This window comes from Protomyctophum bolini, assembly GCF_963924005.1.
Source record: "Protomyctophum bolini genome assembly, chromosome: 4".
NCBI lineage: Eukaryota > Metazoa > Chordata > Actinopteri > Myctophiformes > Myctophidae > Protomyctophum > Protomyctophum bolini.
Window position 1 is genome coordinate 17,771,731 of NC_137865.1, and position 27,855 is coordinate 17,799,585.

Below are 27,855 nucleotides of genomic sequence, written 5' to 3' on the forward strand. Positions count from 1 at the left end.
AGTTTCTATATCCTCCCGCTAGCGGCAGGATGGGGTTTGCTGCCTAGCTCTGCTATGATGAATATATAATTATTTATTTGAGACTGATTGAGGATTGGAAGCGGGGATGTTTAAAGCAGGGACGGAAGCGTTTGGAGACGTAATCCCAGTGGCATGGCATCCAGATGTTGCTGGATTTCTACATAGGCTACAAGGACCTGGATTAATGTCTCATTATATAACACTTAATAGTATAGGCTACATATAGGGCTGGCCCATATGTAGCAGTAATTGCTCTTAATATAGGCCTACAACTATCTAGCAATGATCAACTCCAGAATGTCAAGTAATAGCGTTTATTAATTATCTTCCTTCACCAATATATTGAATACTCGTATAAGTCAAATGGTATAGCTGTAACTGTCACATTTATATATTTGATGGTGTTGATTGATTACAGTCAGATTACAGTCAGTCAGTACATGTGAAACCGTGCACATGCAAGTGGGCCGTGGCCAGTGGGAAACTGGGACAAAAATAACGTAATAATAAAGTGTTAAAATCGGCCCACACATACCAGATTGAGATTAGCCTATTAATAATAAACATGATTTATGCTTATGAATATAATGCATGAACATGATGAACATACCGTATCTAAATGTAATTGTATCAAAAGTTCACAGTTTCTCTACTTTCTTACCTACCAAAGTAGGAATACATTTGGCTTTTCTTCATTTTTTTAAACACGTTTTACCGCGTGACCTTGACGTCGTTGATGTCACCGGCAGGGCGGAGCCACGCCGCTTGTAGTCCACTTCCGCGTAGTGCACTAAAATGTAGTCCACTTCCTGCTTTCCAATTCCTCGGCTCGCCCTGCTGCTGCTGGTTATACAGATCAGCTCCATCCACCGGGTCCCTTCTCGTCCGATTAAAGGCACAATGTCACACCAGACGGGCATTCAAGGTACCTGTTATCACTCGCCTTTTGTCGCCGTTCATCATTTATTTTAGCTGCACTGATGTTCCATTTCTGACAACTTCTAAATTCCCAGACACGGAAGGAAAAGGCTAGGGAGCCCCAGCTGCTAGCGACTAACTGCTAGCCAGCTGGGGCTAATGTTCTGTCTGTGTGACCAGAGAGAGGTGTAATGATTTGACACTGTTGTTGTGTTATGCGATAGGACTTAATGGCGTCGTAAACGATTCTGTGTCCTATTTACGAGCCACTGAATCGGTGTGGTTTTGCGGTTGGTTAGGGACGGGTGACTTGAGTCTGTCAGAAAAGGCTTTGGTTTGAGTCTGTAGGAAGCGAAGATCTTGTGATCCTTTGGAAGGACAGTGGGGGCAACGCCTTCATTCAGACAATCCCCTGGCTGGCCTAGTACAACTGTTAACCTCTCTGGATTTACCTGCAGACGGCCTGCCTGCCATTTTAACACAATAGAGATCATAGAACTTCATACCCTTTAAAATATCCTCGTTAACTCAGATTGTGTTGGGAACCAAATGTACCCGTTTGTTTGGTTCCATAAACCATTTGTACACTTTGTTACAAATGGATACATTAGCAGGATTCAAATGTTGTAGATGGATTTGTAGGGTCTAGAGATGCCGTCATCATCGAGTACAGTATGGCAACACATTATTTTAAATCTTCACTTGAAATGTAATTGGCCCACTCAACACCTTGCTGGGCTACTGTCAGTTATTTTGATCTGCTGGATTAAATTCAGGACAGGTGCAAAACTGTTATGGGTCTGCTGCCCATGATAGCAGGTGCACTGCATTTGATTAAATGCCATTGTGTGACGTTATAGTTATGAATAGCACAAACATGGGTTTCCACTTTTTATTAAATGTGTTTGTGAGAGGACCACAATGGGAATAAGTAGCCTACTTCCTGGACCATAATGTGTTTTATCTTCTGTTTTAACCAACATATGATTTGTGGGTTAATTGCAATTGAAATTAACTCACTACTTTTATTCAAGTTATTGTAGAGGCAGCAGTGAGTGAATACTGAATAGTGATGTTTATCGCACGTGTGTGTGTGTGTGTGTGTGTGTGTGTGTGTGTGTGTGTGTGTGTGTGTGTGTGTGTGTGTGTGAGAAACAGTCACATGTTTGCTTAGCCCTGTAAAGCCCTTTGGGACAGTGGTTAAGCCAGGCTGTAATTGTATACACACAAACCTGACTGCACTTGTCACTTCTATGACTTGTTATGTAATAGTTGAATGTTGAAGTTTTGTAGGCTATTACAACTGTGACAAGTCTTGAGCTAATATGATGTTTTCTACTCTGGGCTATGTCATTGTCACTACTATATCTTAGGTAAAATATCTGCACCAGGGGTCATCATCAATAATTATGTCCATACATGGACAATGTATCCGTGGCAAAGACTGTGGCATTTTCTTTTTTTCACACCGTTATAATAATAATTATTATTTTGATCATTATACCCAATTAATACTGAATGTCAAGTCTCCAGGGTTTCTTCAGAATATGTAGTATAACACTTATTTACTACTACAACACGATGGCACATTATGAGTTCACCAGTAGGCTTAGGCTACTAGTGGTTCTAATAAAATGTTTTATTTGCAAGGATCCCCTTAAATCTGAGAGTGCACAAATGGAAATAAATGAACAGGTCCATTTGGTTCCATTTGTACACTCCCAGAGACCCAGACCTGTTTTGGTCATTCAGGGCTAGCTCTTTATGCGTTTCCTCCTGTAATATATTGTCCGCTCATTTTGTCCATGGCCATGGCAAAAATGTAATTTTGACAAAAATGTCCACCACAAGCTCAGCACACAGAGTTAAAGCTCCCAATATAATATATACTTATACTGTAGGCCTTCATCAGGTACAATACTACTACTATATTTTAAATTGGTAGGAAGGATACTAACTCATACAATGTCTTTCCTCAGCGGGCAACGATGTAAAAGAAATCATCGCCAGTGCCAAGTGTGGTGATGAATATCGAGTCTTAAAAATTGTGATTGAGGATGGTAAGTAAAAGTGGCAGGTGCATCTTCACAGGTCACAGCAACAGTGACAAAAGACATAAACATGTGGTAAAGATTAATGCGTCGCAACTAATTTAGGAGAAACAAGGCATAGAAATCATTGTCTTGTCCACCTACTTGTATTATATATACTTTTTTAGTTTCCTAAAGCCATTTCCCCCTGGCCAGGTTGCTGCTGTGACTGAATTTGGAATTAAGGAGGTACTGTCTGGGCATTATCAGGCTCAATGTTATTGAGTTTATCTTTCAGGCTTTTCTTGCCCTTATTGATAGTTCAGTCAAGTGTCAGCCAGGTCCAGGAATCTAACCCACACTGTCAGGCACCAGAGCCTTTAGTGGTAACGACTTTTATTGGCGCCCCCACATTATTGAGTTTTTATAGGAAGTTTAGGAACTTATGTTTGATGGCTGTCTCTTCACACATGTGGTTTGCAGAGCAGTTGGCGCTGGGAGACACCAGGCAAGCATCAAAGGAGTGGGATCAGGAATATGATTCACTCGTACTGCCTCTTCTGGAGGAAGACGTGCCATGCTACATTCTCTACCGGCTGGACTCCGCTAATAACCAGGGTTACGAGTGGGTCTTCCTGGCCTGGTCTCCAGACCGTTCTGCTGTAAGGACACACTATTATATGGATATCTTTATTATCCCATGAGGGAAAATCAGTCAATCTGACAACTAATTCTGGAAAAAGGAAGGCCTTAGGTCTTGACAAGCATTTTCACATATTCAAAGGTCGGGGATAGGGGGCTTTGTATTCTCTGCTTTCTTTTTTTTTATAATATTTGTTTTATTCGGAAAGTGCAGTATAATTGTACATATAGCATTTCTACAAACGATATAAGAGCAGTTCCCAAGATTTTCTTCTTTTCTTTTTTTCCCCACCCCTCTTCCCTCCCTCATCCCCCCTCCATGTGGCAACATCTCCAATGTCTCTGTATAGTATAGTCCTTTTTCCTATATAAGACATCGAGTCCACACTCAAACAGAGACAGGCACGGCAGTAATACTTCAGGTGGTACATTTCAGGAGGACAAAGAAAAAAGAAAGAGTGGGCGGAAAAAGACATAAGAAACAAAAAACAACAACAACTAAAGTATATACATTTATGCTGAGGGGGACAAAAACAATATAGCTTTGGTCTTCGACCACGAGAGGAGGAGAGGTGTCTTATACATTTTATATTTATACAATCAAACAGCAGGCAATGAACCAGTGAGATTACACGAAGTCCGCTCTCAGGGGGGCAATATGCACAATCCAGTTGTTCCAAATTTGGTAGAAATTGTCTAATCTAGTTCTTAACATGTATGTTAATTTTTCCATTTTGAAGATGTCTAGGACTATTCCATGCCAATCGTCCATTGTGGGTGTGATTGGGGATAGCCATCTTCTTGTTATTGACTTTTTGCTGGCTGCCAAGAGAATCTGCAGTAGCTTTGTGTATCTCGACTGGTTAAGACATTCAATGTGGCCCAGGTACATGGTTGTGAAGTTGAAAGGTATTGGAGTATTAAATACTGAGCACAGTGATTTGTGAATATTGTTCCAAAACACCCCCAATTTGGGGCACCCCCAGAAAATGTGGAAGTGGTTGGCTTTCTTTGCCCCACACTGCCTCCAGCACAGCCTATCGTCCCCTTTGTATTTTTCCTGGTATGGGGTCTTAAAATATCTAATAATATTTTTCCAACAGTGCTCTCTCCAGTCCATAGAACAAGTTGAGGTAGACTGGAACTCCCAGATCCCTCCCCATACTTCCTCTGAGAGTTCAACTCCTGCGTCCCTCTCCCATCTCTCTTTGATGTACAACGTGCTTTCATTCTTAGCATCTGAAATGGCGCCATATAACTCAGAGATGGACTTACTTGGCTCCACTGTGAGAGCTGACTTTAATATGAAAAAGAATTCTGATTCAACTGCAGAAAACTCTTTGAATTTGCATTCTTGATTGATATAGTGCCGCACCTGGAGGTATCTGTAAAAGTCAGCCTGTTCCAGATCATGTTTGACTTGTATTGATCTGAAACTATCAATTTCAGTTCTTTGCATAAATGACATGTAAGTTGTGATTCCTTTCTCTATCCATGACTTAAATCTAATGTCGCCTCTATTTGGGACAAAGTCTGTGTCGAAGGCACACCATCTGAAAAGTTTCAACATTTTTTTTAAACCACATGACCTCACAACCTTTTGCCACACATTTAACGTATGGTTTATCCATGGGTTATTGATCCTCTCTAATCGGTCCGCCAAACCCCTGTCCCCTATTGCAGCCTGCAGAGGGAAGTCAGCAACTAGACCAAGCTCCAACTCCTTCCATCTCGCTTTATACCCCCTGTTACTCCAGTATAACAGAGGAGTTATCTGGGCTGCATAATAGTAATTTCTTAAACAGGGAAGAGCCATGCCCCCTTTGTCCTTTCTCAGTTGTAGGGTGCTATATTTAATTCTTGGTTTCTTCCCTTGCCAAATGAACCTAGAAATCCATTTGTCCCATTCTCTGAATTGTTTATCGTCCACTTCTACTGGGAGATTTCTAAAGATGTAAAGTAAGCGGGGAAGAATGTTCATCTTGACTGAACTTATTCTTGAGTTTAGGCTTAGGAAGGGGATTAGGTTCCATCTATGTAAATCAGATTCAATTTTCATCGATATGGGACCATAATTAGCTTGCCTTAACTTTGAAGGATCTTTCGTCACATTTATTCCCAAGTATTTGATTTCTTCGTTGTCCCATTTCAAATCATATTTTTCCCTCAGTCCCCTTGGGGCATTAAAGTTTAGAGCCATGACCTGTGTTTTAGAAGTGTTGAGCTTATAACCGGATAGTTCACCATAACCTGTTAGTAGTGACATCAGTTCGTTAAATGACCTCTCAGGGTCCCCCCCTAAGTACACGAGGACATCATCTGCGAACATGGCAGCCTTGTGTTCGATACCCCCCATACTTATGCCTTTGACGGCTTCACTCTGTCTTATTAATTGGCCTAGGGGTTCAATAAATAAGTCGAAGAGGAGAGGCGAGATTGCGCACCCCTGCCTCGAACCACGTTTCAAAACGAAAGCATCAGACAAATCTCCATTAATCTTGATACGAGCTGTAGGTTTGTCGTATAGGGTCTGAATAACTTTTATAAATGTTTCATCAAAACCAAATTTCGCCATTACTTTGTAAAGGAAGGTCCACCTTACGGAATCAAAGGCTTTTCTTGAATCCAGGGCTACTAGGATTGCTTTGGATTTGTCCTCAGTAGTTTGACTTAAGATGTGTAGTGACCTCCTAATATTGTCTGAGGTTTGCCGGCCGCACAAAAACCCTGCCTGGTCCAAACTTATGATGGAGGACAAAGTGTTCTCCAGCCTCCGGGCCATAATAGAGGTGAAAAGTTTATAGTCTAAATTTAAAACACTTATCGGTCGATAATTGTCACATTCTAGTTTATCTTTTCCCTCTTTTGGAATGACTGAGATAATGGCCTCCTTCCACGAGGGCGGGGCATCGCCTCCCCGCAGGATCCCATTGAAAGTATTGAGCAACAATGGTGACAACTCCGCTCTCAACGTTTTATACCATTCTGTGTTAAAACCGTCTGAACCCGGGGACTTCCCTGCTTTTAGCCTGGAAATGGCTGAGTCCACTTCTCCGCTTGTAATTGGTTTTATCAAATTTACATTTTGTGGGTCAGTAAGGACTGGTAAATCCAGGGAGTTCAAAAAAGAGTCTATCTGGGTTTCATCTGCTGCTTGGGGTTGAGAATATAGTTCTCTGTAGAAAGTTTCAAAACACTCTTGGATTTTTTCTGCTTTGTTTTCGATATCCCGGGACACAGGATTTCGTATTTTATAAATTGTGTTTTCTTCTTGTTGTTTACGCAGTTTATAAGCCAGATATTTAGCTGATCTACCACCCGTCTCATAGTATCTCTGTCTTAGGAAAAGAAGCTTTTTGTGAGTTTCTTGTGTATAGATGTCATTAATTTCCCCCTGCGTTTTCCTGATTTCCTGTTTCAGGTTGGAACCTGCAACATTACTGTCAGCCACCTGCAGCTGTTTTAATTTATTTTCTAGTTCCAGCAGCTTTTGCCTCTTGAGTTTTTTTTGATACGAGGTTAGAGAAATGATTTTCCCCCTCATTACAGCCTTTAATGCGTCCCACAATATCGCAGGTGAAACCTCCTCCGAGGTGTTCAGCTCTAGATATTCTTTAATATCTTTTTTAATCTTTGTCAATGTAGTCGGATCATTTAATATGTATGAATTTAGTCTCCAGAGGGTTTTTCTAGCTTTCCTCTCCAGGAGCAGGGACAGATTAACTGGACTATGGTCTGACAGGTCAATTGTTGCAATGTTGCAGTTCCTTATCTTGAATCTGTCTGAGCTGAACATGAAAAAATAATCTAGCCTAGCATATACAGAATGTGGGCATGAGTAGTGAGTGTACTCTCTATTGCTAGGGTGCAGTTCTCTCCACACGTCAATAATACCCAGTTCCACCATTAGTGAGTTCACCTTCCTACTAATGGGGTTGTTCTGATTTGCTGTGCCTGAGGAGTCTTTTTTAGTTAACCGTATGTTGAAGTCACCCCCCGACAGGACCACCCCCTGAGAATTAACCATTAAATCAAAAATACGTCTGTATAGAGCCCAATCGCTTCCCGGTGGGATGTATACATTTATTATTGTTATCAATGAACCCTCTATTTTTCCTGTAATCTTGATAAACCTTCCCTCGTCATCCCTGGTTTCTGAAATATGTTCGTAGTTAACTGAGGCTGAGATGAGGGTTGCGGGGGGCTTTGTATTCTATACAAATCCTAGCTGTTTCACCTTTTGATTTGAAAGGCTTGGCTTTTAAAACAAACAAAAAGCTTAGCTGTGGAACTGTAGCTGATGAAGAGGCAACTGGGAAAACATTTCCAGGAAAAGACATGAGTTATTTTATTTGAAAACTGTTGTATGCTCTGTCTGCTCGCTTCATTCAAGTACCGATGTAATTTGCTCAACATACACTTACTATGACGCAGTTGGTGTCCAGGTCATGGTTTAATCTGGACCTGATGTATTATATATATATATATAATCTATATCCCACAATGTAACAAAATGCCCAATTGCCCATCCATAGCACAATATTCCCGTATTCTGAGGGGAATATTCAGTGAAAAACTGAAAATATGCATGCTCACGTTGTAAGCTTGTAGATCAGCTATTTTAAGGAGATTTGGCGTTGAGTGAAAAAGGAAGTGGCCTAGTAGACTGCTGGAGGACTCATTCAACAAAGCATATAGGGTGTGATTAATGAGCGCTGTATTTTATTTCCATGTTGGGTCATTTTATCCTGAGTGTCAAAAGCTCAAGATCAGAGTAAGTGCTGTGAACATTTTGTTTGAACAACAAAGCTAGGTGTCATGAGATTAGGTTCTCCGGACCATGAGTGAGTGAGACACCAGAAGTAGTGATTCCATTCGCTCTTATTGCATGTTAAAAGCGGGTATCTAAATCATACCTTTAGCATGCAGACAAATGCAAATAAAGCACAATTCTGCCAATGTATTAATTACAAAACTGTCCTGTAAGCAAATGTAGGAAAGTAAAATGGCTGTGTTCATTTTAAATTACCCTTGACAAAGGTTATCTTGTGTGTGTGTGTGTGTGTGTGTGTGTGTGTGTGTGTGTGTGTGTGTGTGTGTGTGTGTGTGTGTGTGTGTGTGTGTGTGTTTTTTTTATTGGATTGGAAAATCTTCATTGTTTATGTCCTAAATGTGTAATTTTTACACTTGATTTCCCCTAGAAAGACGGTTAGTGGAATCACTACCGCTGGTGTGTTGACCACAGCCCAGAAGCAACAGGCTTACAGTATATACCATTTTGCTTTTCTCCACCAAAAGGTCTAGGCTTCAGTCATGATAGACGGAAGTATAAACGATCTCAGACAGGGATTGTGCAGCACATTCCTCACTGTCCTTAACTCGAAGCGTGTCACAGGTTCAGGCTTGTCTTGAAGCTGCAGACGTTTTGCACATTGGAATTTTGAGGGTCAGGGTCCAACTATTTGCAAGGAGATGCAGCAAGAAAGAAATTGATTTAGAAAAAAATGATTTGCACAACATTTTGCAGCTGTAAAAGACAAATGATGCATCACATATTTGGCAATATTGAAAAAATTAACTTCAACATCCATCATCTCCACAGTGCTCTCAAGGACCTATGTGCCACTTGTTGATGACTGAAACCAAAGAAGTAATCCATTCACTTAACCACAATCAGCTAAAGCTTCAGAGTCGTCCCTCAACATTTCCTTTCCATTCTCAACAGGTACGACAAAAAATGCTCTATGCTGCTACCAGAGCCACACTGAAGAAGGAGTTTGGCGGCAGTGCCATTAAGGAGGAGATTTTCGCCACCACAAAGGTCAGTCTGACTCGACAGATGGCAGATTAACCCATTCTGGGTGGGAACCCCTATTGAAAAATAGAAGATCTACAAGCTCATAGCGCAGCACTCGGTGCCGTGCTATGAGCTTGTAAATCGAGCTTGTAAATCTGCTCATTTTTTATCATGAAAATGTGGCGCAAATCTTTGCATATATATATATACCGGTATGCGAGTTTTTAACGCAAATCTTTGCTCCTGGGGGGCGGGGGTCCCCTGGAACAACATATTTTCAGATGGGTGTCGGCGGCCAATTACATATATTTTTGGGGCATTTGTAGAATCGTCCTCGGGTCTAAATGGGTTAATTGTTATGAAAAGGTTCCATTGGATCGCGTCAGCCGGAATAGCTTGTGTTACACTTGTGTACCACATTCATCACACGCCATGCAATTGAAGCTGCAGCACATGAGTTATTGTGTTGTAATGACTGTTTCCAGGACGACGTTTGTCTCAGCGGCTACAAGAAGTATCTGACCGCGCAGGCCGCTCCCTTGCCCCTCACTGCTGCAGAGGAAGAACTGAGACGGATTAAACTGAGCCAGGTACACACACACACACACACACACACACACACACACACACACACACACACACACACACACACACACACTTCCTCTGCTGTCATCACATCCTTTTTTAGCAAGAATGAAAGCTCTTAACCACATAAACCCTCTATGCTTGAGCTACAGCTGTACTCTCATTGCTTTTTCTTGCTGAAAATAGCCCATCTACAAGCTCACAACACAATTTTTGCCCCCCTTTTCCTTTTAATAAGAAAAATGACCATGAGACAAGCATTTTAAACTATTTTTAGTTTTAGTTTTTTAGTTTGTTGTAAAGCTTTGATACGTCTTGACATTTTTCACCTATAATGACACATGCCCAACTGGGTGTTGTTGTGCATCAATGGCACAGTCAAACACACACAGACGGTGTAAGTCATTGTTGTAAACAGAGCACTGGGAAATTGGGTCATATATTGTGGGTGTGCCTCTCACGGGGGTTCAAAGCCATTATATTAATGCTTTGGAGCTGGCATGTGTCCTCTCTGTTTCAGCTTTGAAATTCAATAAGGTAAAATGGTCCTGAACAGAGAGGTATTACTGCAGAGACATCTGTGTGGGCTCCAGAAATAATCTGCATTATTAATCTGCATTATATATGGTGTAAATCCTTATAGAATCAGTGCAGTATAGTCAAAGTCATGTGATTTGTCACACACGCAGTGAAATTTGTTCTCCGCATTTGACGTGAGCTGCAGCCGTGCCACGCTCGGGAATCATTAGTTGATTTGACCCCCCAATCCAACCCATTGATGCTGAGTGCCAAGCAGGGAGGCACTGGGTCCCATTTTTACAGTCTTTGGTATGATAAATCCTTATAGAAATAGTGCAGTGGTGTCATGCTCGTAGAACGCAGTACCACACCGTGGTACCAAAAACATTGTGACGGGCACGCGCAGGAACGGAGCGGTGCATGTGCGTGCATGCTAGAATGTAGAATGCGTCCCGCCTAGATTCAAGAGAAGACGCATACAGTACACTCTCATACACGGTAAGCAACACAGCACAGCAGTATGGCTCCAGTGTGTTTGTGTGTCTAAAACTCCCATACACTATTTAGCAATATTGGCTTAGAGCCTTAGGCTATATCAGCTGTTCTGTGCGCATGCTGCGATGCGCACATGTAAGCGTGCAAGTGCACGTGTGTGCGTGATGTTCCGTGGTACCGAAAAAAATATCACCATTACACCACTGGTGTCAGTATGAAATATCTTTTATATGATGTAAAGTGTAAACTCATCTGATCTACATTGTATATCATCTCTGCCAGGTGGAAACCTCAAACTATTTTCTTTTCAGGATTCAAATTCAAAAGCTTGTAATTCTGCCTCTTTAGATGCTTTTGTGTGACGCCATAGTCACACAAAAGTATTGAATATGGAGATAAGAGGATATAATGTAAACCTTACAGAAACAGTGAAGTATATACGATTATGTAATCTCTTGCATATGATGTAAAACCTTATGAAACAATGCAGTACAAACCGTAAAAGTAAACCTCATTGGAAGCAATGCAGTATGAATGAGACAATGCAGTATATGGGTAAGTAAGTAAACCTTACAGAAGCAGTGCAGTGCACGAGGGCACAGAGGCTAGTGATGAATGTTCCAGGGCAGCTGCAGGGTGCATCTACTTTCCTGGCACGAAGCACATGATGGTGCAAAGATGCTGATGTGGAAGAACAGTGGGAGGTTGGCAGAGACGCCCTTAACATCTAGAAATGTTCCCTTTTTTTAAATCCACCTAAAGAAAACCCACCAAGGGCTTTATGCGAAGAGGAAATAATGATTTTATAAATATCAGTGTGAATATCAGTGATTGTTTTTACATTTTACATTTGATTTCAATATTGGGGAGATTCCTCTGCATGCCACTAGAGGGGAGCAGCAGTAGTACTGTATGCATAGTTGCATATCATAGTTTGAGGAGCAGTCCTTGCTCTGCTATTTTCAATAACATACGCCTTCCTTTGTCCCTCTACACCAAATAATTTAGCTAAAAATATATTCACAATGTGTGCTTGTAGCAGGGCTGCCGACATTGGACTATCAGCCTTGCCTTTAGCATTGGAAAATTATGGGTACAGTTTCAGCCTTTAAAACGCAATAGTAGGCCTACATAAATTGATTTGATGACTGAAGCAATGCAAGACCCATCTATAATAATAACCATGCATTATTTAAGTGAACATATGCATGCACTCCCCCAGAAACCTTTTAACATAGTAGATGTAAGTTGATGTGTTCTGGTGAATTTTGGGACTTTTGGATACCAAATCCAGGAGAAATGACCCTGCAGGATCCAAGAGTGTTGGCAGCCCTGGCTTGTAGATCTTCCGATTTTTTTTCACCTATTATGCCATGCCCAGAAAAAGGGCGTAAGGGTACAGACATTAAGTACAGAAGTGCTTACTGTCAAACTTTGCATCGATCGTGAGGGGAATGAACACGAATAATGGACGCAGTCATTGAGCTTTGCCTGCGATTGATCGCATCAACAAGACCAGGGATCGCTCAGCGTCGTTTAGTGGTGCATTCTGCTTAAGATGCAAAATTATGTTTACCATTAGCTCATGTGTAGTGTTGATGGCTTCATTGGCTTGGGCTGTGTGCAATTCAGCAGAAGGGAACCGAGAGAGCTTTTGATCATCGAGACTTGTTCTTATCAACAAATCATCAAGTGAATCATCTTTTTTTTAAATGGAACGACAACTCGCTGCAATCGCTAAATCAGCCAGTCTGACACATACATAAACAAAACCGTCTCGTACCATAAAAGGAAGTAGTTCAAGAAGCCGAGGCTGTTTCCAAAAATAGAGCCAATCAAACACAGCAGGAAAACGGGAAGTTGTTGGGAGTTGCTTGCGCTCCTCCCACTTGAGGAGCTGTTGAAGGAAGATCATAAACCTTTAATCTGCTCTGCTGGTCTGGAAGAGAGGCTTTCATCATTGCTGTCTGTCTGTCTGTGCAATAGAGCTCAGCAGTGACCAGTGATCACCCATAGTTTAGGTTCCAGAAGTGAATTTCCCATTAATTTACTCCAAAGATGTTTCAGAGAATCATAATCCCATTAAGACCTGAGGCTGATTGGGTTTAGTTTTCTGAAGAAATCTGACGGTCCGGTTCAGACAGAGACGGAGAGGGCACTTTTCTCCAATGGTCAAAAAGGCAGGGGCTAAAGCGCCCTTTCATAAGCAACACATTGATGAACAACAGAACAACAAGCTGATGGTTTCAGCAGGAGAGCAGGTACCGGATTGCTTTTTTTCTCCCCGCCCCGCCCGCCGCCGATAATTGAGCTGGGACCTGCGGGCAACTTATATGTTGCTATATCAGTGGTGCAGTCTCAAACGTTTTCATGTCAAGGACCTGCTGCATAATCATATGCATTGTTGGAACAAAGTGGCACGCTATGAGCTTGTATATCTGCTATATATATATACTAGAATTTCGTGCGCGCTACGCGCGCACTCATCCCAGAGCGACTTTGCCACGCACTATGGGAAGAAATAAATGGCGGGAGTTGACTCCACATGTAGTAACGAATGGGTTATTGGAAATGTACCATTGTTTTGTCCTGAATATTTCCACAGCCTAAGTACTAAAGGATTGTGACTGTGGGACAGACATACAGTCTGACATACAATAGGCTACACGTGTGCACAGTGAATAAACAATGACCTATATGCCCAGAGTTCTTAAATTAACATAGTTGGATTTTAACAGAAAGACAATGCCATAAATCAGTCAAAGTAAGTGACAGACTCAACAGTAGCACACAGCATGCAAGGCAGCGATGCATGCATGCAAACATGTTTGTCCAGCTGAGATTTAGTGTCTCCATCTCTCTGTGGAAGAGGTTGCACATGACCTGTACGGCCACACTGAGGCGCTCCAACACAAACACAGACACAAAACAACACCACGCTGTTTGTCCAGTTGACCCAAATCAACACCAATACCTAGCCTGTTTGTCCAAAACACAGTATCTGCTGGCCACGTGTCTACTTCGCCACAACCTAATGTTAGTAACAAATGTAGGGGAGAGCCGCCAAGGTTGTAACGCTTCACGGTTGTAACATGGACGTTATATCTTGATTGGTCAACGCCACCATGACGCCATCGCGTCAGTATGTGTACAGCAACGTACTCTACGTGGCCAGGAGTTTGAAGTTTGAAGTGTTTACCTTCAAAATGCGTCTAATTTTACACCTGGAGTATATGTGTGGTACAATTTTTGTCTTTGGTGTTGGTGAATAAAAATCCACATGGATGTGTTCATGCTTATGTTCTTCATTAGTTTGCATCGTGTTTAGACGGAATTCACGTTCATTCTGGTCTGTAAGCAACTGCAAAGAAAACTTGCAAAAGCGGGTCATTTGTAACATGTGTTACAAATGGTCCGCTTCCATTCAATGCCATTATATGTAATATTTACATATTTGACATATTGGCCAATATTATATGTTCTGAAATGGTATTGTATCGTGTAGTGTATTCTGAAATTAGTTTAGGGTTGTATAACGTTGTACAACTCAATCAATCAAACGTTTGTTTAATCAATGTATTGCCCCATTGAAAAAAAAGAAATGGCCAAACTGGTACATGGTACACCCGATACTATTTAATATTTCCCTTATGTTTGATAAATTTTCTTATCACATCCATGGTATAAAAACAATGCTAAGGAGTTGCTTCAATGAAATGTAATTGCTTTAAGCTGAGAACGATATGTTTAATGGTGTTTTTTAGCGTTGTTACATTTATCATGCATGCCGTTACAATTGATCCGATATGCGCAGCAAATGTAACACTGAAACAGCGTCCACGTTCGGTTGAATAACTCCCGACCTGTTTTATCAAAAAAATAACTTGAAGTGGTTTATGGTAGCTGACATGTGTAGGTCCGTTGCCTGAAAATATTACATGTGTAGCTAAACGGATCTCTGAGTAAAAGAATGAAACGTGCAAAATGTTACATCCTTGGCGGCTCTCCCCTATTAGTTTACTCACAGCACAGCACCGTCACTCCTGTCAGTTATTTCGTCCTAATAACTTGAAGTGGTTTATGGTAGCTGACATGTGTAGGTCCGTTGCCTGGAAATATTACATGTGTAGCTAAAGGGATCTCTGAGTAAAAAAATGGAACGTGCAAAATATGTTCTAAAATTGTATTGTATTGTGTAGTGTATTCTAAAATTAGTTTAGGGTTGTATAACGTTGTACAACTCAATCAATCAAACGTTTGTTTAATCAATGTATTGCCCCATTGAAAAAAAAGAAATGGCCAAACTGGTACACCCGATCCTATTTAATATTTCCCTTATGTTTGATACATTATCTTATCACATCCATGGTATGAAAACAATGCTAAGGAGTTGCTTCAATGAAATGTAATAGCTTTAAGGTGAAAACGATATGTTTAATGGTGTTTTTTAGCGTTGTTACATTTATCATGCATGCCGTTACAATTATTCCGATATGCGCAGCAAATGTAACACTGAAACAGCGTCCACGTTCGGTTTAATAACTCCCGAGCTGTTGTGTGTATTGCGTGGTGAAAAGGCCGTGTGTTTGTGTTGTAAACAACTCATGTTATGTCTGCGCACACTGTATGTTGCTATGGCTGCTGACGTTAGCATGTGTGCTATCAGGCAAAAGCTGAGATAGATATGCAACTACTACTGGGGAAAATGCCATACAAAACACAACACCTAATTTCGGAATGTTATTGTGACCTATTGAGCACAATCAGACCATCATGATTTGCTTGCTGGACCTATAATTAATTTATTAGCATTAAATGTCCACTCGCCCATCCAAAAGAAAAGCAAGATGGCTGCGACAGATTGTGAGCGCGACGGACTACGGAGGCCAGGAGGAGCAGAGCTGGTGACGTAAGAGGCAGGCAGTGTTGCCAGGTTTGCGAATTGTAAGCGAGTTGCAGTGTATGCAAGTAGCGTGGTTAAATTCCTTGTTTCTCGGCGTGTTGTGGCACCCGTTTATCTGCTGGCTCGATCGTGATTTTCATAAAAGTAATATTTGCAGAGTAAATAAGAAACTTGAACGGCTAAAAAATAGGCTATGTCAGTTCGGGGAGGGTGGCGAATTTATTTTGCATATAGAGATGTGTGGTAAAAGTGTGGTTCGGTCGGAGATAGTATAGAGATGTGTGGTAAAAGTGTGGTTCGGTCGGAGATAGAGCATGAAGAATGAGTATGGGTACACCTTTTCACTTGTATATAAGATATATATATATATATATATATATAATAAATAATGCAGTTTAAGTGGTTTCCCGGTGTTAATGGTTTGATTTGCACACATTTTCATGATTTTTGGCGGTATGAAGTGACGTGCTACAAGCTTGTACAGTAGCTTCTTCCAAATTGCAGTTACATAAAGAATTGTAAAAAAATATATTCTACAATATTTGGGTAAAATAATATTACCGGTAGTTTATTTCTAGCACTTTTTTAAAACCACACAATCGTGCTGTAATTCTAGCCTGGCATGGCCAGACTAATATATACTAATATATATTTATATTTAGCTCTGGCAGATTTGTCTGGTTTCCAGGCTACTGTAATATTAACATGATCAGATACAATATTCTGTGTTGAATATAAAAAAACAAATACAACATTTACATTGTGTGACAGCGTTCTGCAGTCTCTTGTGTAACATAAACAATAGCTGAATATTGAAGTTATATGTGAAATTGTGAATGTTATCTACAGTTCAGATATAGCGTAGTAAGTAAGTAGTAAAAAGACAGGTCGGTGTGTCAATGTAAAATGGCATGTAAACACAACACGCCGCTCAAAGGAATGGGCAGATTAGCATGAAACGTGCAGTGGGAGCAGTTGGTGGTCTAAAAATAGAAGCAATCCATCATTGTAATCCAAACTACACCTTTTTCCCCTTTTCCAGTAGAGGTGATCTAGAGTTCTCATCTGTCCAAATATACACACATGATTCGCTTGTACAGCTTTGTTTGTATTGAAATGTAGATGCAGAGCATTGTTGCTTGTCCTTGCAAGTACAAAAATATTTCACAAAAATAGTCAATAGCGTTGTGAACTTGTAGATCTATTTTCACTACTTTTCAGTGACACTTGTATGTTGAAGTAGGACATTCATTTAAAAAAAAAAACACCACAAAAAAAGAAATATGGATGTAGATGAGGTTTCTGCCCAACATCAATGATATCATTCTTTAAAGGTAAAAGCACTCTTAAACCTGATTTATACTTAGGGTCGATTCATACTCCTATTTTAGAGCCGAATAAAAGTCGTTTCGGCGCTGTAGAGCCTACAATTTGACGTCATTTGAGGTTCGGGGGGGCGGGTACCGTCCTAAGGTCGGCTCTTCGGTGCTACTGAAAATTTCTGACGAGCCGAAATCATTTCGGCACTACAGCGCCGAAATGGGAGTATGTATCGGCCCTTAGTTATACAACACGGCAAGCAAGTATAAATGAACCATTCATCCCATGTGATGGGACGCTAGACGGATCATAGTTTATTTTTCTCCCTCCCAGTGACTGAATCGAAGAGGATGAATGCACAACTAAAATGTGATTGATTGAAATTTGAAAAATGTATTCACAGATTTCAGAATGGGTACAGTCCAAGGAAGGTACAGGTCAATGCAAAAAAAAGAAGAGGATAAAACCAGAAAAAGCACTAAGACTTGACTTACATCAGGGTCCTCCAGATTCAAGTCCTCAAGGATGAAGTTGAAACATGTTCTGTGTGTCTTCAGGTGCAGACAGACATCAGCGTGGACACCAAGCAGCAGACCCTACAGGGCGTGGCCTTCCCCATGCACGGTGACGCGGTGGAGGCACTGGAACGCTTCAGGGACAAGGACGTCAACTACGTACAACTTGTGAGTCACTGCTTTTTAACTCATCAGGAAACACATCAGGTGTAGCCAACCATGCTGTTGTTAGGTTAGTCAGATGATATTTAGACATAAAAACCAAGGTATACAGACGGCTCTGGGGCGCAAGTCTCTGTTGAAGGCAAAACATTCCAGAGATTCCTTTCCTAGCGGAGGCTTGCGAAGCTTCCGTGTGCGTAATGGACATTCGGTAGGCCAATCAGTGGCAATGTAAAGGTTTGTATTCTCATGCCAATAAAGCTCCCTTGGATTGAATTGATAAGTCCCGGAAAAGATGCACTGTGATTGGCCAGTAGTCACTTGAGTGGCATGAGTGACGTCACTTGGGCAGCGTGCCTTCAGCACTTCCGCTTGACTTCCTGCCTTCAATGGAGACGGGTCACTTCAATGAACTGCAGCGGCCAATGAGGCATCTGTTTGTTTTCATTTCTGAGTCGGATACCCTGAATCCAAAAACTATGATGTTGTGCGGCAGGCGTCATTTTTTAGGTCAAGGACCCCTTAGCTGAGAGACGGCAGTGACCCTCAACACATATTGTATAGAACTGTTGCAGATTAAACTTTTTTTGCTAATGTGTATTTTACAGTTTACTGTACATTTTGAGGTATTTGTAATGTACTTGCGTATTTCCAATACTATACCTTCTACTCCACTACATCTCGGATCCATCATCCAAATATTGTACTTTTACTCCACTACATTTATTTGAAACTTTATTGACCACTTCAGACCTATACTGTACATTTCATGCCATTTGAAAATAGCCGATCTACATAACAAGCTCACAAGACACATTGTTAGTTTTCAAAGGATTTTTATACATTTGAAAACTTGAAACGGGACATTCTGTATGAGTACTTTTATTTAGTACTTTAAAGCTGCTATAAGCAATAATATGTCGAAATATTACTGACCTTTTTTAGTTTTAGGTATTCAGACAGCCAGCAATGGGTAAAACGCTCCCAAAATAAATGTAGTCTCTGTGACACATCTCCATTCAAAGATTTTCCTAGAAGCTTTGTCATTGGTCTACTTCCTGATGATTAATCATTGGGTGTAAGCACTCCTAGGATTCCATGCGCTGACAAAAGCCACTGTCTGCCAGCGTCTCTGCCATTTACCGGTACATTTTTTACATGTTATTGCTTATAGCTACTTTAATTAGATTTCAATACTTTTGTACTTTTACTCAAATACATTTTAAATGTAGAATTCTAATAGAATTTTGGACTTTTACTTGTAACAGAGAATTTCTAGATTGCAGTATTGATACTTTTACTTAGTTTACAGTAAGGGTTTGGTCAAGTGACTGAACTGGTTCCTCATTTCCTCAATTTAGTTGTCTGCTGTATTTCTTAACAGGAAGTCGATGTGGAAAAGGAGCTGATTAGGTTATGCCACACTGACCCAACAGAGCTGAAAGACCTACCCAAAAGAATTCCCAAAGACGCTGCACGTTATCACTTCTTCCTCTACAAACATTCCCACGAAGGCGATTACTTGGAGTCTACAGGTAAACCATAACATTGAACACATTCGATATTCCAAGAAGGTGTTTATTGAATACACCCTCCTCATAGCTTCCACTTTGCTTGTACATCAAAACACATTTTCAGGCAGGCCCACTCGTGCAAGGTGTGAATAGAATGGGGAAATATCCAGAGTGTTGAATCTGTCTTTGCTTGGTGTTTTGGGGATTTAGAAGGAGAGGGAGTGTACTTACGGTCAGCTCATATTTTGTCACTTTAGTTGGCTGAGGCACACTCGGATATGTCGCCGAAATCACACAAGACTGCGTAACCGTATGTTATGCTTGTCAAAACTATTGTGCATCATGACTCACTGTCTGTCTGTCTGTTCGTTCTTAAAAGGGTTATGGATTGGTCAACTAGACAGATTATGTTTGGCTTGTCTCCAGACATCATTGAACCATTTCTTATACTGAGAAATGCCTGAATGTCATCGGCAAGGCAGCAGTATGCAAATCAAGAGTGCAATATACGTGTATTTCTCGAATCATCCTTGCGCAAGCCTGTAACTTGCTCAAAATCCTCTCAAGCTCTAAAGTATATCTTTATGTTGGCGCCACCAGAATGATAAGTGATTGTTGACAAAAATGAGTCAAAGTGCTTAGTCATGTTGTTGATATATTGTCTACTCTACAGTATTTTCTGGCGTAAACCATGGTAATATTTGAAAATGCACACGGCTGCACTTTCCTCTGTGTGGCATCTATCAATTTCGAAATATAGGCGTTTGCTGTATGTGGGAGATTGTTGAGATGGGGCAAGAAAGATTCACATTTACAGTTTTATTGTTTGTACTGTAATTGGTTACAGACAATATCACAGTGATGACAGAAAAGCAAAAAAACGACATCAGCTCAGTGACCTTGTGGTGAAGGTGGTTAGAGTGTCCGCCCTGAGACTGGGAGGTCGGGAATCAATCCCCGGCCCTGCGGCACAGTAGTGCCTCCCTGCTTGGCACTCTGCATCAAGGTTGGATTGGAGATCTCATGTGACTAATACAGTACTAGTAGTGTCATGTCCAGGGGGTGTACATTACTTTTAATTCATACCACAGAAACAGGAGGCTTAAGTTGTGACCTACAGTACGTGGCTCAGGAACCTTTGGTTCCAAAAGCTATTTGCAGGACTCGTAGTTCAAAGGGTGGAACATGTTACACTTGAAATGTAGGAAACTCTTTCGGTAGAACTGTAGGTGTATTTATAGAACTATTGATCATTGGTTGCGTCTAGGGTTGCCCCGATCTGATCACGTGATCGGAAATCGGGTCCGATCACGGCATTTTCAAATGATCGGAATCGGGGGGGAAAAGATTGTATTATTGTTTTAGCTGCACGTCCGACGTGTCGGTATGCAGCAGGAAGAGAGAGAGAGCCCATTGTGACTGGGAGTTTGGAGCTATAGCAGCACTTTAGCATTTGCCCGTTCCCTGCAAAATATGCAAATTTGCGGTTGAATATGCAATTTTTACCCAATCGTTTAAAAGGTTTCACTAGACTGTTGGCTTGTTTCTAATGCAGATCTCAAAGAAAGACGTATAAGCAATGATATTATGTAAAAAGAGTGTCGTGTTTATGCTAATTGTTTACTTCCGGTCTCAGCCAGAGATCATCTGTAACTAAGACTAGTCACACACGTGTGATTCTATTCTACATCTGAGCATAGACATGGTAACGCCCCGCCTGCCTGCCTCTGATTGGCTTACCGATACTCCCCGTATTGCCCCCATGGTCTCACCAGACTGTGTCCTCTGAGACGCGAGGTTACTCCGTGGTGGGAAATAATACAAGTATGGTATAATATAAGAGAATGACAGCTTGGCACGTGCGACAGAATGCAGCCTTGTAACTAACTTGTAGGCTAAGTTTTATTTTTGTAGAATAGGCGAACTAATATTTTTTTTGCCGTTTGATTTGATTGAACAATTGATTGAACACGTACGTTGTATCTATCTAATTATAGTAAACTAATACTATTATACTAATAAAGATCAAGAGAAAATAGACCTTTTTACAGTACAATAATGTTTCAAGTTTACACATACAAATAAATTACACAATAATCAACACAAACATTTTATTTAGAACGCACCCAAATCAAATCGTATTATTACGGCGTATGTGTTCAATTATTCTTTCTCCTCTCTGTCGCGTGTGCCAAGCTGTCATTCTCTTGTATTATATCGCACTTGTATTATTCCCACCACGGAGTAACCTCGCGGCAGACTATCCAGCAAACAGCTGTTTCTCCGATAGGTTAATCAATTACCAGGGCAATTTCTACAGACCAGACAGTTTACAGACATAAAGGTTGGAACATTCAGGGCAGCTCTATTATGATTCCAGCCTGCTTTCTATTGCAGTCTTCATCTATTCCATGTTTTGTGCTCTCCATTGCAGTCTTCATATATTCCATGTTTTGTGCTCTCCATTGCAGTCTTCATATATTCCATGTTTTGTGCTCTCCATTGCAGTCTTCATATATTCCATGTTTTGTGCTCTCCATTGCAGTCTTCATATATTCCATGTTTTGTGCTCTCCATTGCAGTCTTCATATATTCCATGTTTTGTGCTCTCCATTGCAGTCTTCATATATTCCATGCCTGGCTACAAGTGTAGCATCAGGGAGAGGATGCTCTACTCCAGCTGCAAGAACCCTCTCATCGACATGGTAGAGAGTAAAATGGGAATGGAAATTGAGAAAAAGGTAAGGAACAAAAAGAAACATACTAATAGATTATGGCTGATCCAGTGTTGTTTTCGTCGACTAAGACTATGACGACTACCTTTTTTCACTGACGAAAACGAAATGGAAACTAAATTAAAACTAAGCTATGGTGACTAAAACTATGACTAAAAAAATGGGCATGGTGGCACAGTTGGTAGTGCTGTCGCCTCACAGCTAGAAGGTCCTGGGTTCGATTCCCGCTGGGGACGCTGTGGGCACCGGCGGCGTGTTCCCTCCTCCGCGTCATCAGTGCCCATACCCGAGGTGGGGGTTGGCGATAGGGCCTTTCTGTGTGGAATTTGCATGTTCTCCCCGTGTCCCCTAGGGTAGATACCCTCACAAAAACATGCCGTAATCCTGGTCTCTAAAACTACCTCCCCCTGGCCAGCCGGGGCGCCTGATGGAGGGGAAAGGAACTGGTTGGAATTACGTGTCCCTTCCACGCGCTACGTCCAGCTGGGGAAATTCCCCTCTGTCAGGTGAAAAGAAGCAGCTTGGACTCCTCATGCATAGAAGGAGGCATGAGGTCAGTCCGCTGCCCCCCCAGGTTGGCAGAGGAAGTGTAGCGCCCAGGATTACATTAGATAATTGGCACTGGGTGAAAAGAAAACTGGGTTACAAAATCATGAATCATGAAAAAACTGACTAAATATACTGTCGGCTATTTTCAGTGTAAAATCAGCCATTATGACGGCATCGAGGCCCGGCAAAATACATTTTAGTCGACTAAATCAACTGTAGATTTAGTCGACAAAAATCTTATCATATTTAGTCGACTAAAACTAGACTAAACACTAAAACTTTCCAGGTGACTAAAATGTGACTAAAACTAAATGAATCCTCTTATCAGTGAAGACAAAAAAAAGAAAGACGTCATGTGCCATATCTGGTTTACTTCCCGTATCTGCATGAAGTAGGTCGAAGCCTTTTTAGCAGATTGGAGTCTTATTACAGCTTCTGAACCATTCTTTAGCCCCATGATCACTGAACTAAATATTGATGGCACAATCTTCCCAAAATGTTCATACTAAAATGGCATCAGTCATCAGAAAATCTATTTTATTATTGATTGACTTGATTATTCTCTGTCCCAGCAACACGCTCTCGCAAGATCTAGCACCAGTAAACATCGGACGTTCGCAAGATCAGTCAGCGCCTACTTAGGAGACCATTAGGATTTGTGTACCATCTCGTCTCTAGTGGCTCCAATAAGGGCCTTTCTCTGCCCTTCTCCCAATGTTTATATTGTGTTTAGTTTCCAAGATGGCCGCAGCACCAGGAGGGGGTGGAGCGGAGGTGAGCGGGCGGGGTCGACATATGCCTTTACTGGGCAAGACACTTGCCTTGTGTCTGACACCTGACATGTGTCTGAACACAGCTTTGATGTGTTCTTCCCCCCCATCAAACAGTTTTTTTTTGGTCAAACTATATGCTTCAATTAGAAATGCATTGGAGCGGCCATTAAACACAGACGCAAGACAAACACAAGACGGGTGTCTTGAATTTGTGAATGCATGTCGACCCCACCCGCTCAACTCTGCCCACCCCCTTGCTACTACAGGGAAAACATGCACATGTACATATGTTACTATTTTATTTTTACTCTTTGAATGCTCTTTCTTGCACTCATTATTCTATCCCTTTGTTTACTGTGCTTGCTGTGTTTTGTTGTTTGAACATCTATATGCTGCTGCATTGTCTGTATAAGGAAGCCAAACTAAAATACGTTTTACTCGTATGTACCTGTACACAAGATGTAACGATATAGTACAACCTCGATCCTTGATATCCTTGTCATCAGTTGGAGATCGACAACGGGGACGAGCTGACGGCTGACTTCATGTACGAGGAGGTCCACCCCAAGCAGCACGCACACAAACAGGCCTTCGCCAAGCCCAAAGGCCCGGCAGGGAAGAGGGGTGGCCGGCGCATTACCAGGCCCCCCACCGAGGGGGGCGAGGAGGACTGAATAGTACAGCCATCATCAAACGCCCTCACATTGCAAGTAATCTGGATGCGGGTGGTGGGGTCATGTCTTCACACAAGCTTTGTTTAAAAGAGAAAATAAAAGCAGTGGTTCTCAAAAAGCTTTTAATTTCAAGGACCTCCCATAACTCTGAGGGCATACAAATGGAACCAAATGGACCTGTACGGGTCCATTTGGTTCCATTTGTACACTCTCAGAGTTACAGACCTGCTAAGGGTTCATTTGGACCCCGCCTCAAGGAACCCTGAGGTTCCCTGGACCCCACTTTTGAGAACCATTGACCTAAAAAACCTCAAATTTCCAATACAAAGTTCACCCAGAGACTGAACTATGCACATCAAGGACAACTGAGCAATGACACACACACTTCATACGTTCCATTTGTAGCTTGTCAAATGGAAAAGGGGTAAAAGTATATATATATATATTCATAGTATATATGAATGTTCACAAGGTATTTTTAAGAAGATTTAGAAGCTGGTTAGAAATATAAACTTTTTCACAGCTCAAAGAAAAATAATTAGTGATGCACAATATCAGTAGCATATCTATCGGGACGATATTTCATTCATAATGCAATCGAACCGATATCAAAATAATTCCGATGTATATATTTTTTCACCGATATTGACCGATATTTCACAGATATTGATGAGATAATAATGTGACTGTTAATGGCTTTGAAATAAAATAAAAACTGCTGAGCTGACTATAAATAATAAATCGGTATCGGCCAATTTGACCCTGCATATTATCTATCCACCAAAATTTCAGTATCGTGCATCTCTAAAAATAATGGAACAAAACTCAATGTTAGTGCGACTAATGTGAATTTGTGCCAATGTGATATAACACTGACATCATTCTGAGTTCACATGCTTTAATTCCTTCTCCCCTTGCATTCCTTTTTTGGTCTGTCAAATTATGTGTTTTCCAGCGTCACATCCACACTCGTGTTTATCTCGTGCGCACACAGCCACAAAAATTATGTAATTCACATGTGGTCATTCATTCCTTTTTATTATTGGTGCATTTTTTTATATAGGAGAATTGACTTCTTTTTTTTGATAATAACTGTGGTTTACATGAGAACAAAAACATCTGCTGAGAAACCTATTTTTCTATGCAAGTGCTGTACATGTACATATAGTGTAGGTGTGGGATACTCGGTGAAAAAAAAGAAGAAAAAGTAAAAAAAATAAAAAACAGGCATTGTCTGTCAGTCATCTTTGTCAATGAGTCAGAATAAAAGAGCAATTAAGTGTCCAGATTGTGACATCAATGCATCTCAATAAGAACAGCTGGTTTTAAAGCTACAATTGTTAGTTTAATGTATACAATTGTATTTTTAACCAATATACAGATTATGATAGAGCAGTGATTCTCTTTAATAATAATGTAACCTTAATTCTCTTAAGTATACTGTGTTCCATTAATCTAAGCCTGAACACAATCGATCATTAAAATAAACGCGCTTTGTAACAAAAAGGAAAAGCGCCACCCATCTGACCACTGCCGGGGTTAACAGCCAGGCTACACCAACCGCGTGTGTTCCTAATATGCGGATACGCAAGCCCTGCAGACGCAGACTTTAAAATAGGACTGGATCTAAAAGTTCAAAAGCTTGCAAAAGCCTGGTGTAGTTCGGCCGTAAGTGATCAGGGCCATGAAGCACTGTGGGAAGAGTATATTTGTACAGTAAGTTAATTGAAGCTGATGTGGTGCACCAGATTGTACTGTACACTGGATGCTCCACCATCTTTATTGTAGTTTGGACAATGTTGCAATCATAGACATAAATATGTGGACGCCTCACTGACTACTGGGTCGCATGTCAAGGCCGCCCTCAATGTAGGCCAGCTTGCCCATAACACCACTGCAAGGAATATGCCTGTGTTGTACACAAGTACCTGGCTGAGACTAAACCTTTTTTCTCCTATCTATATAACTTGGTGTATTGGTGTGGAAACCCCCCCCCCCTTTTTTTAAGGCCTAGTACCCTGGCCTATAAAATAACTACGTCTGATATGTAAAAAAAAAAATCACGGCTCTCACTACAAAATATGGTGGCCGCGTTGATGAGTCATTGCGCCAATGACGGCAACGGCCAATGAGGTATCTATGTTTATATATCTATGGTTTCAAGTACCTCTGTCAGAACAAGACGTAAAACGTAGTGGATTGTAGCTTTAAAACCACTTAAATCCCATAGTATGTTGTATTCGAGCAGAATCCCTCAGGGCTCTACTAGTGACCTTTCCGTTTTCACTCTACATTCACATCTTCCCTGAAAATAGCCGATCTACAAGTTTACAACGTGTTGCGTTGCCACGCGTCATAAAGTTGTTGATCTGCCATTTACCTGCGTCTACTGATTAACGTTAGACAAGACTACTTAGCTGTACAGCTCACCTCATGGTTGAAGGGGTAATCACCCCTTTTCACTCATTCACTGTCCGAATAGGAAAATGTCATGTTTGGTGACCAAACATGACATTTGGTTGGTCTTAGTTGTTTTTCTTATCACAATTCTTTGCTTTTTAAAAAATAAAATATTTAAATCATGAATTCTAGCCTTGTACTGTATTTACCTTTCCTGAATTTACGCTGGCTTGAAAACAGTTATCAATGGGCGGCATAGCATCAACGTATCATATTTTATTTGTGCACATTTTATATAACAAATGGTAAAATGAAAATCCTGAAAAACGACATAATCTAGTATACATATTATAGTATGTCTTTCATGATTTCATCTTATCGTCAAACTATGAGAAATGACATACTATAGTATGTCGTCGAATGGTTTTCATCATTTCTCAGTTAACTCATGTCTGTTGTGCCAGCAGCTCCGCCCTGGGGCCCCCCAGGGTCCTAGGCTTCATTCTTCACCTGAGGTTCCAGCAAGATGCTTTTGACAACTTCCTCTAGTTCTTTCAAAACCTGTTGAAACACATTTCGACAGCAATGAATGGAAAAGACAGTCATCCCGTGTCACACAGCACTCACTTTACAAGATAATCCTTTTAACATCTTCCCCACTGGAATATTACAGCTCGACTAAGAGGATTCTGCATGCACATTCAAAGAGAGTGATACATACAGAAATGTGCAGAAGTAGTCGGAACCACAGGAGTGTGACACTGTAGACGATTCATTTCGATATAAAAAACGGCAAAAATGGACATAAGATTTCTGCCCGACAGCAACGATATACTTGCTTTGTACGACAAATAGCAAAAAATAACAGATCTACAATTCAGTTGAGACACTTTTGTCAGGATTAACTATCTATCTATTAAGTGTAAACATGTCACGTGAGCAAAAATTGTGCCCATGTCACGTGAGCAAAAAGTGTGCCCATAAGCATTCTAATTGGCCACAAACATGTGCCCATAAGCATTCTAATTGGCCACACTAGCTCTCAGCCCCTCCCCCTTTACCTGCTGCGATCTGATCTTCTCCAAGTTTTTTTTATTAAAAAATAAGAAAATAAATCAGTGTCATTTACCACTAGTTCTTTTATAACTCAATGCTTGTGTACCTTTGTGACGTCAGGCCGTCTGACCTTCCTGTCATGGAGACAGCTGCAGGCCAGTGAGTAGAAGCGCTCCACCTGGACCAACTCCCAGTCTCTTATCTTCTCATCCACAAAGTCCTCCAGAGTCAGATCCTCATCTTCATC

The 27,855-nt window shown here is 41.0% G+C and overlaps 1 protein-coding gene and 1 long non-coding RNA gene across 2 annotated transcripts; one reads left to right on the top strand and one right to left on the bottom strand.

Annotated features, from left to right (window-relative positions):
• The first annotated feature begins 847 nt into the window (after positions 1 to 847).
• On the top strand, positions 848 to 26,738 carry twf1a (twinfilin actin-binding protein 1a). Its single transcript, XM_080760762.1, has 9 exons — positions 848 to 946; positions 2,919 to 2,999; positions 3,453 to 3,631; positions 9,337 to 9,432; positions 9,894 to 9,998; positions 17,788 to 17,913; positions 19,292 to 19,442; positions 22,041 to 22,162; positions 23,985 to 26,738. Exons 1-9 carry the CDS (start codon positions 922 to 924, stop codon positions 24,150 to 24,152), a joined length of 1,053 nt encoding a protein of 350 aa, XP_080616888.1. The 5' UTR covers positions 848 to 921; the 3' UTR covers positions 24,153 to 26,738.
• Positions 26,739 to 26,808: 70 nt separating this feature from the next.
• LOC308313562 lies at positions 26,809 to 27,849 on the bottom strand. The gene is made up of 2 exons (XR_013963893.1): positions 27,715 to 27,849; positions 26,809 to 27,113 (listed from the first exon to the last, which is right to left on the bottom strand). It is a non-coding gene; the product is annotated as an uncharacterized lncRNA (long non-coding RNA).
• Positions 27,850 to 27,855: the final 6 nt, after the last annotated feature.

Coding starts and splice junctions, on each gene's coding strand:
- twf1a (XM_080760762.1), top strand. CDS start 922: ATGTCACACCAGACGGGCATTCAAG. Junction 3,632..9,336: donor GGTCTCCAGACCGTTCTGCT/GTAAGGACACAC, acceptor CATTCTCAACAG/GTACGACAAAAAATGCTCTA. Junction 9,999..17,787: donor GACGGATTAAACTGAGCCAG/GTACACACACAC, acceptor GTGTGTCTTCAG/GTGCAGACAGACATCAGCGT.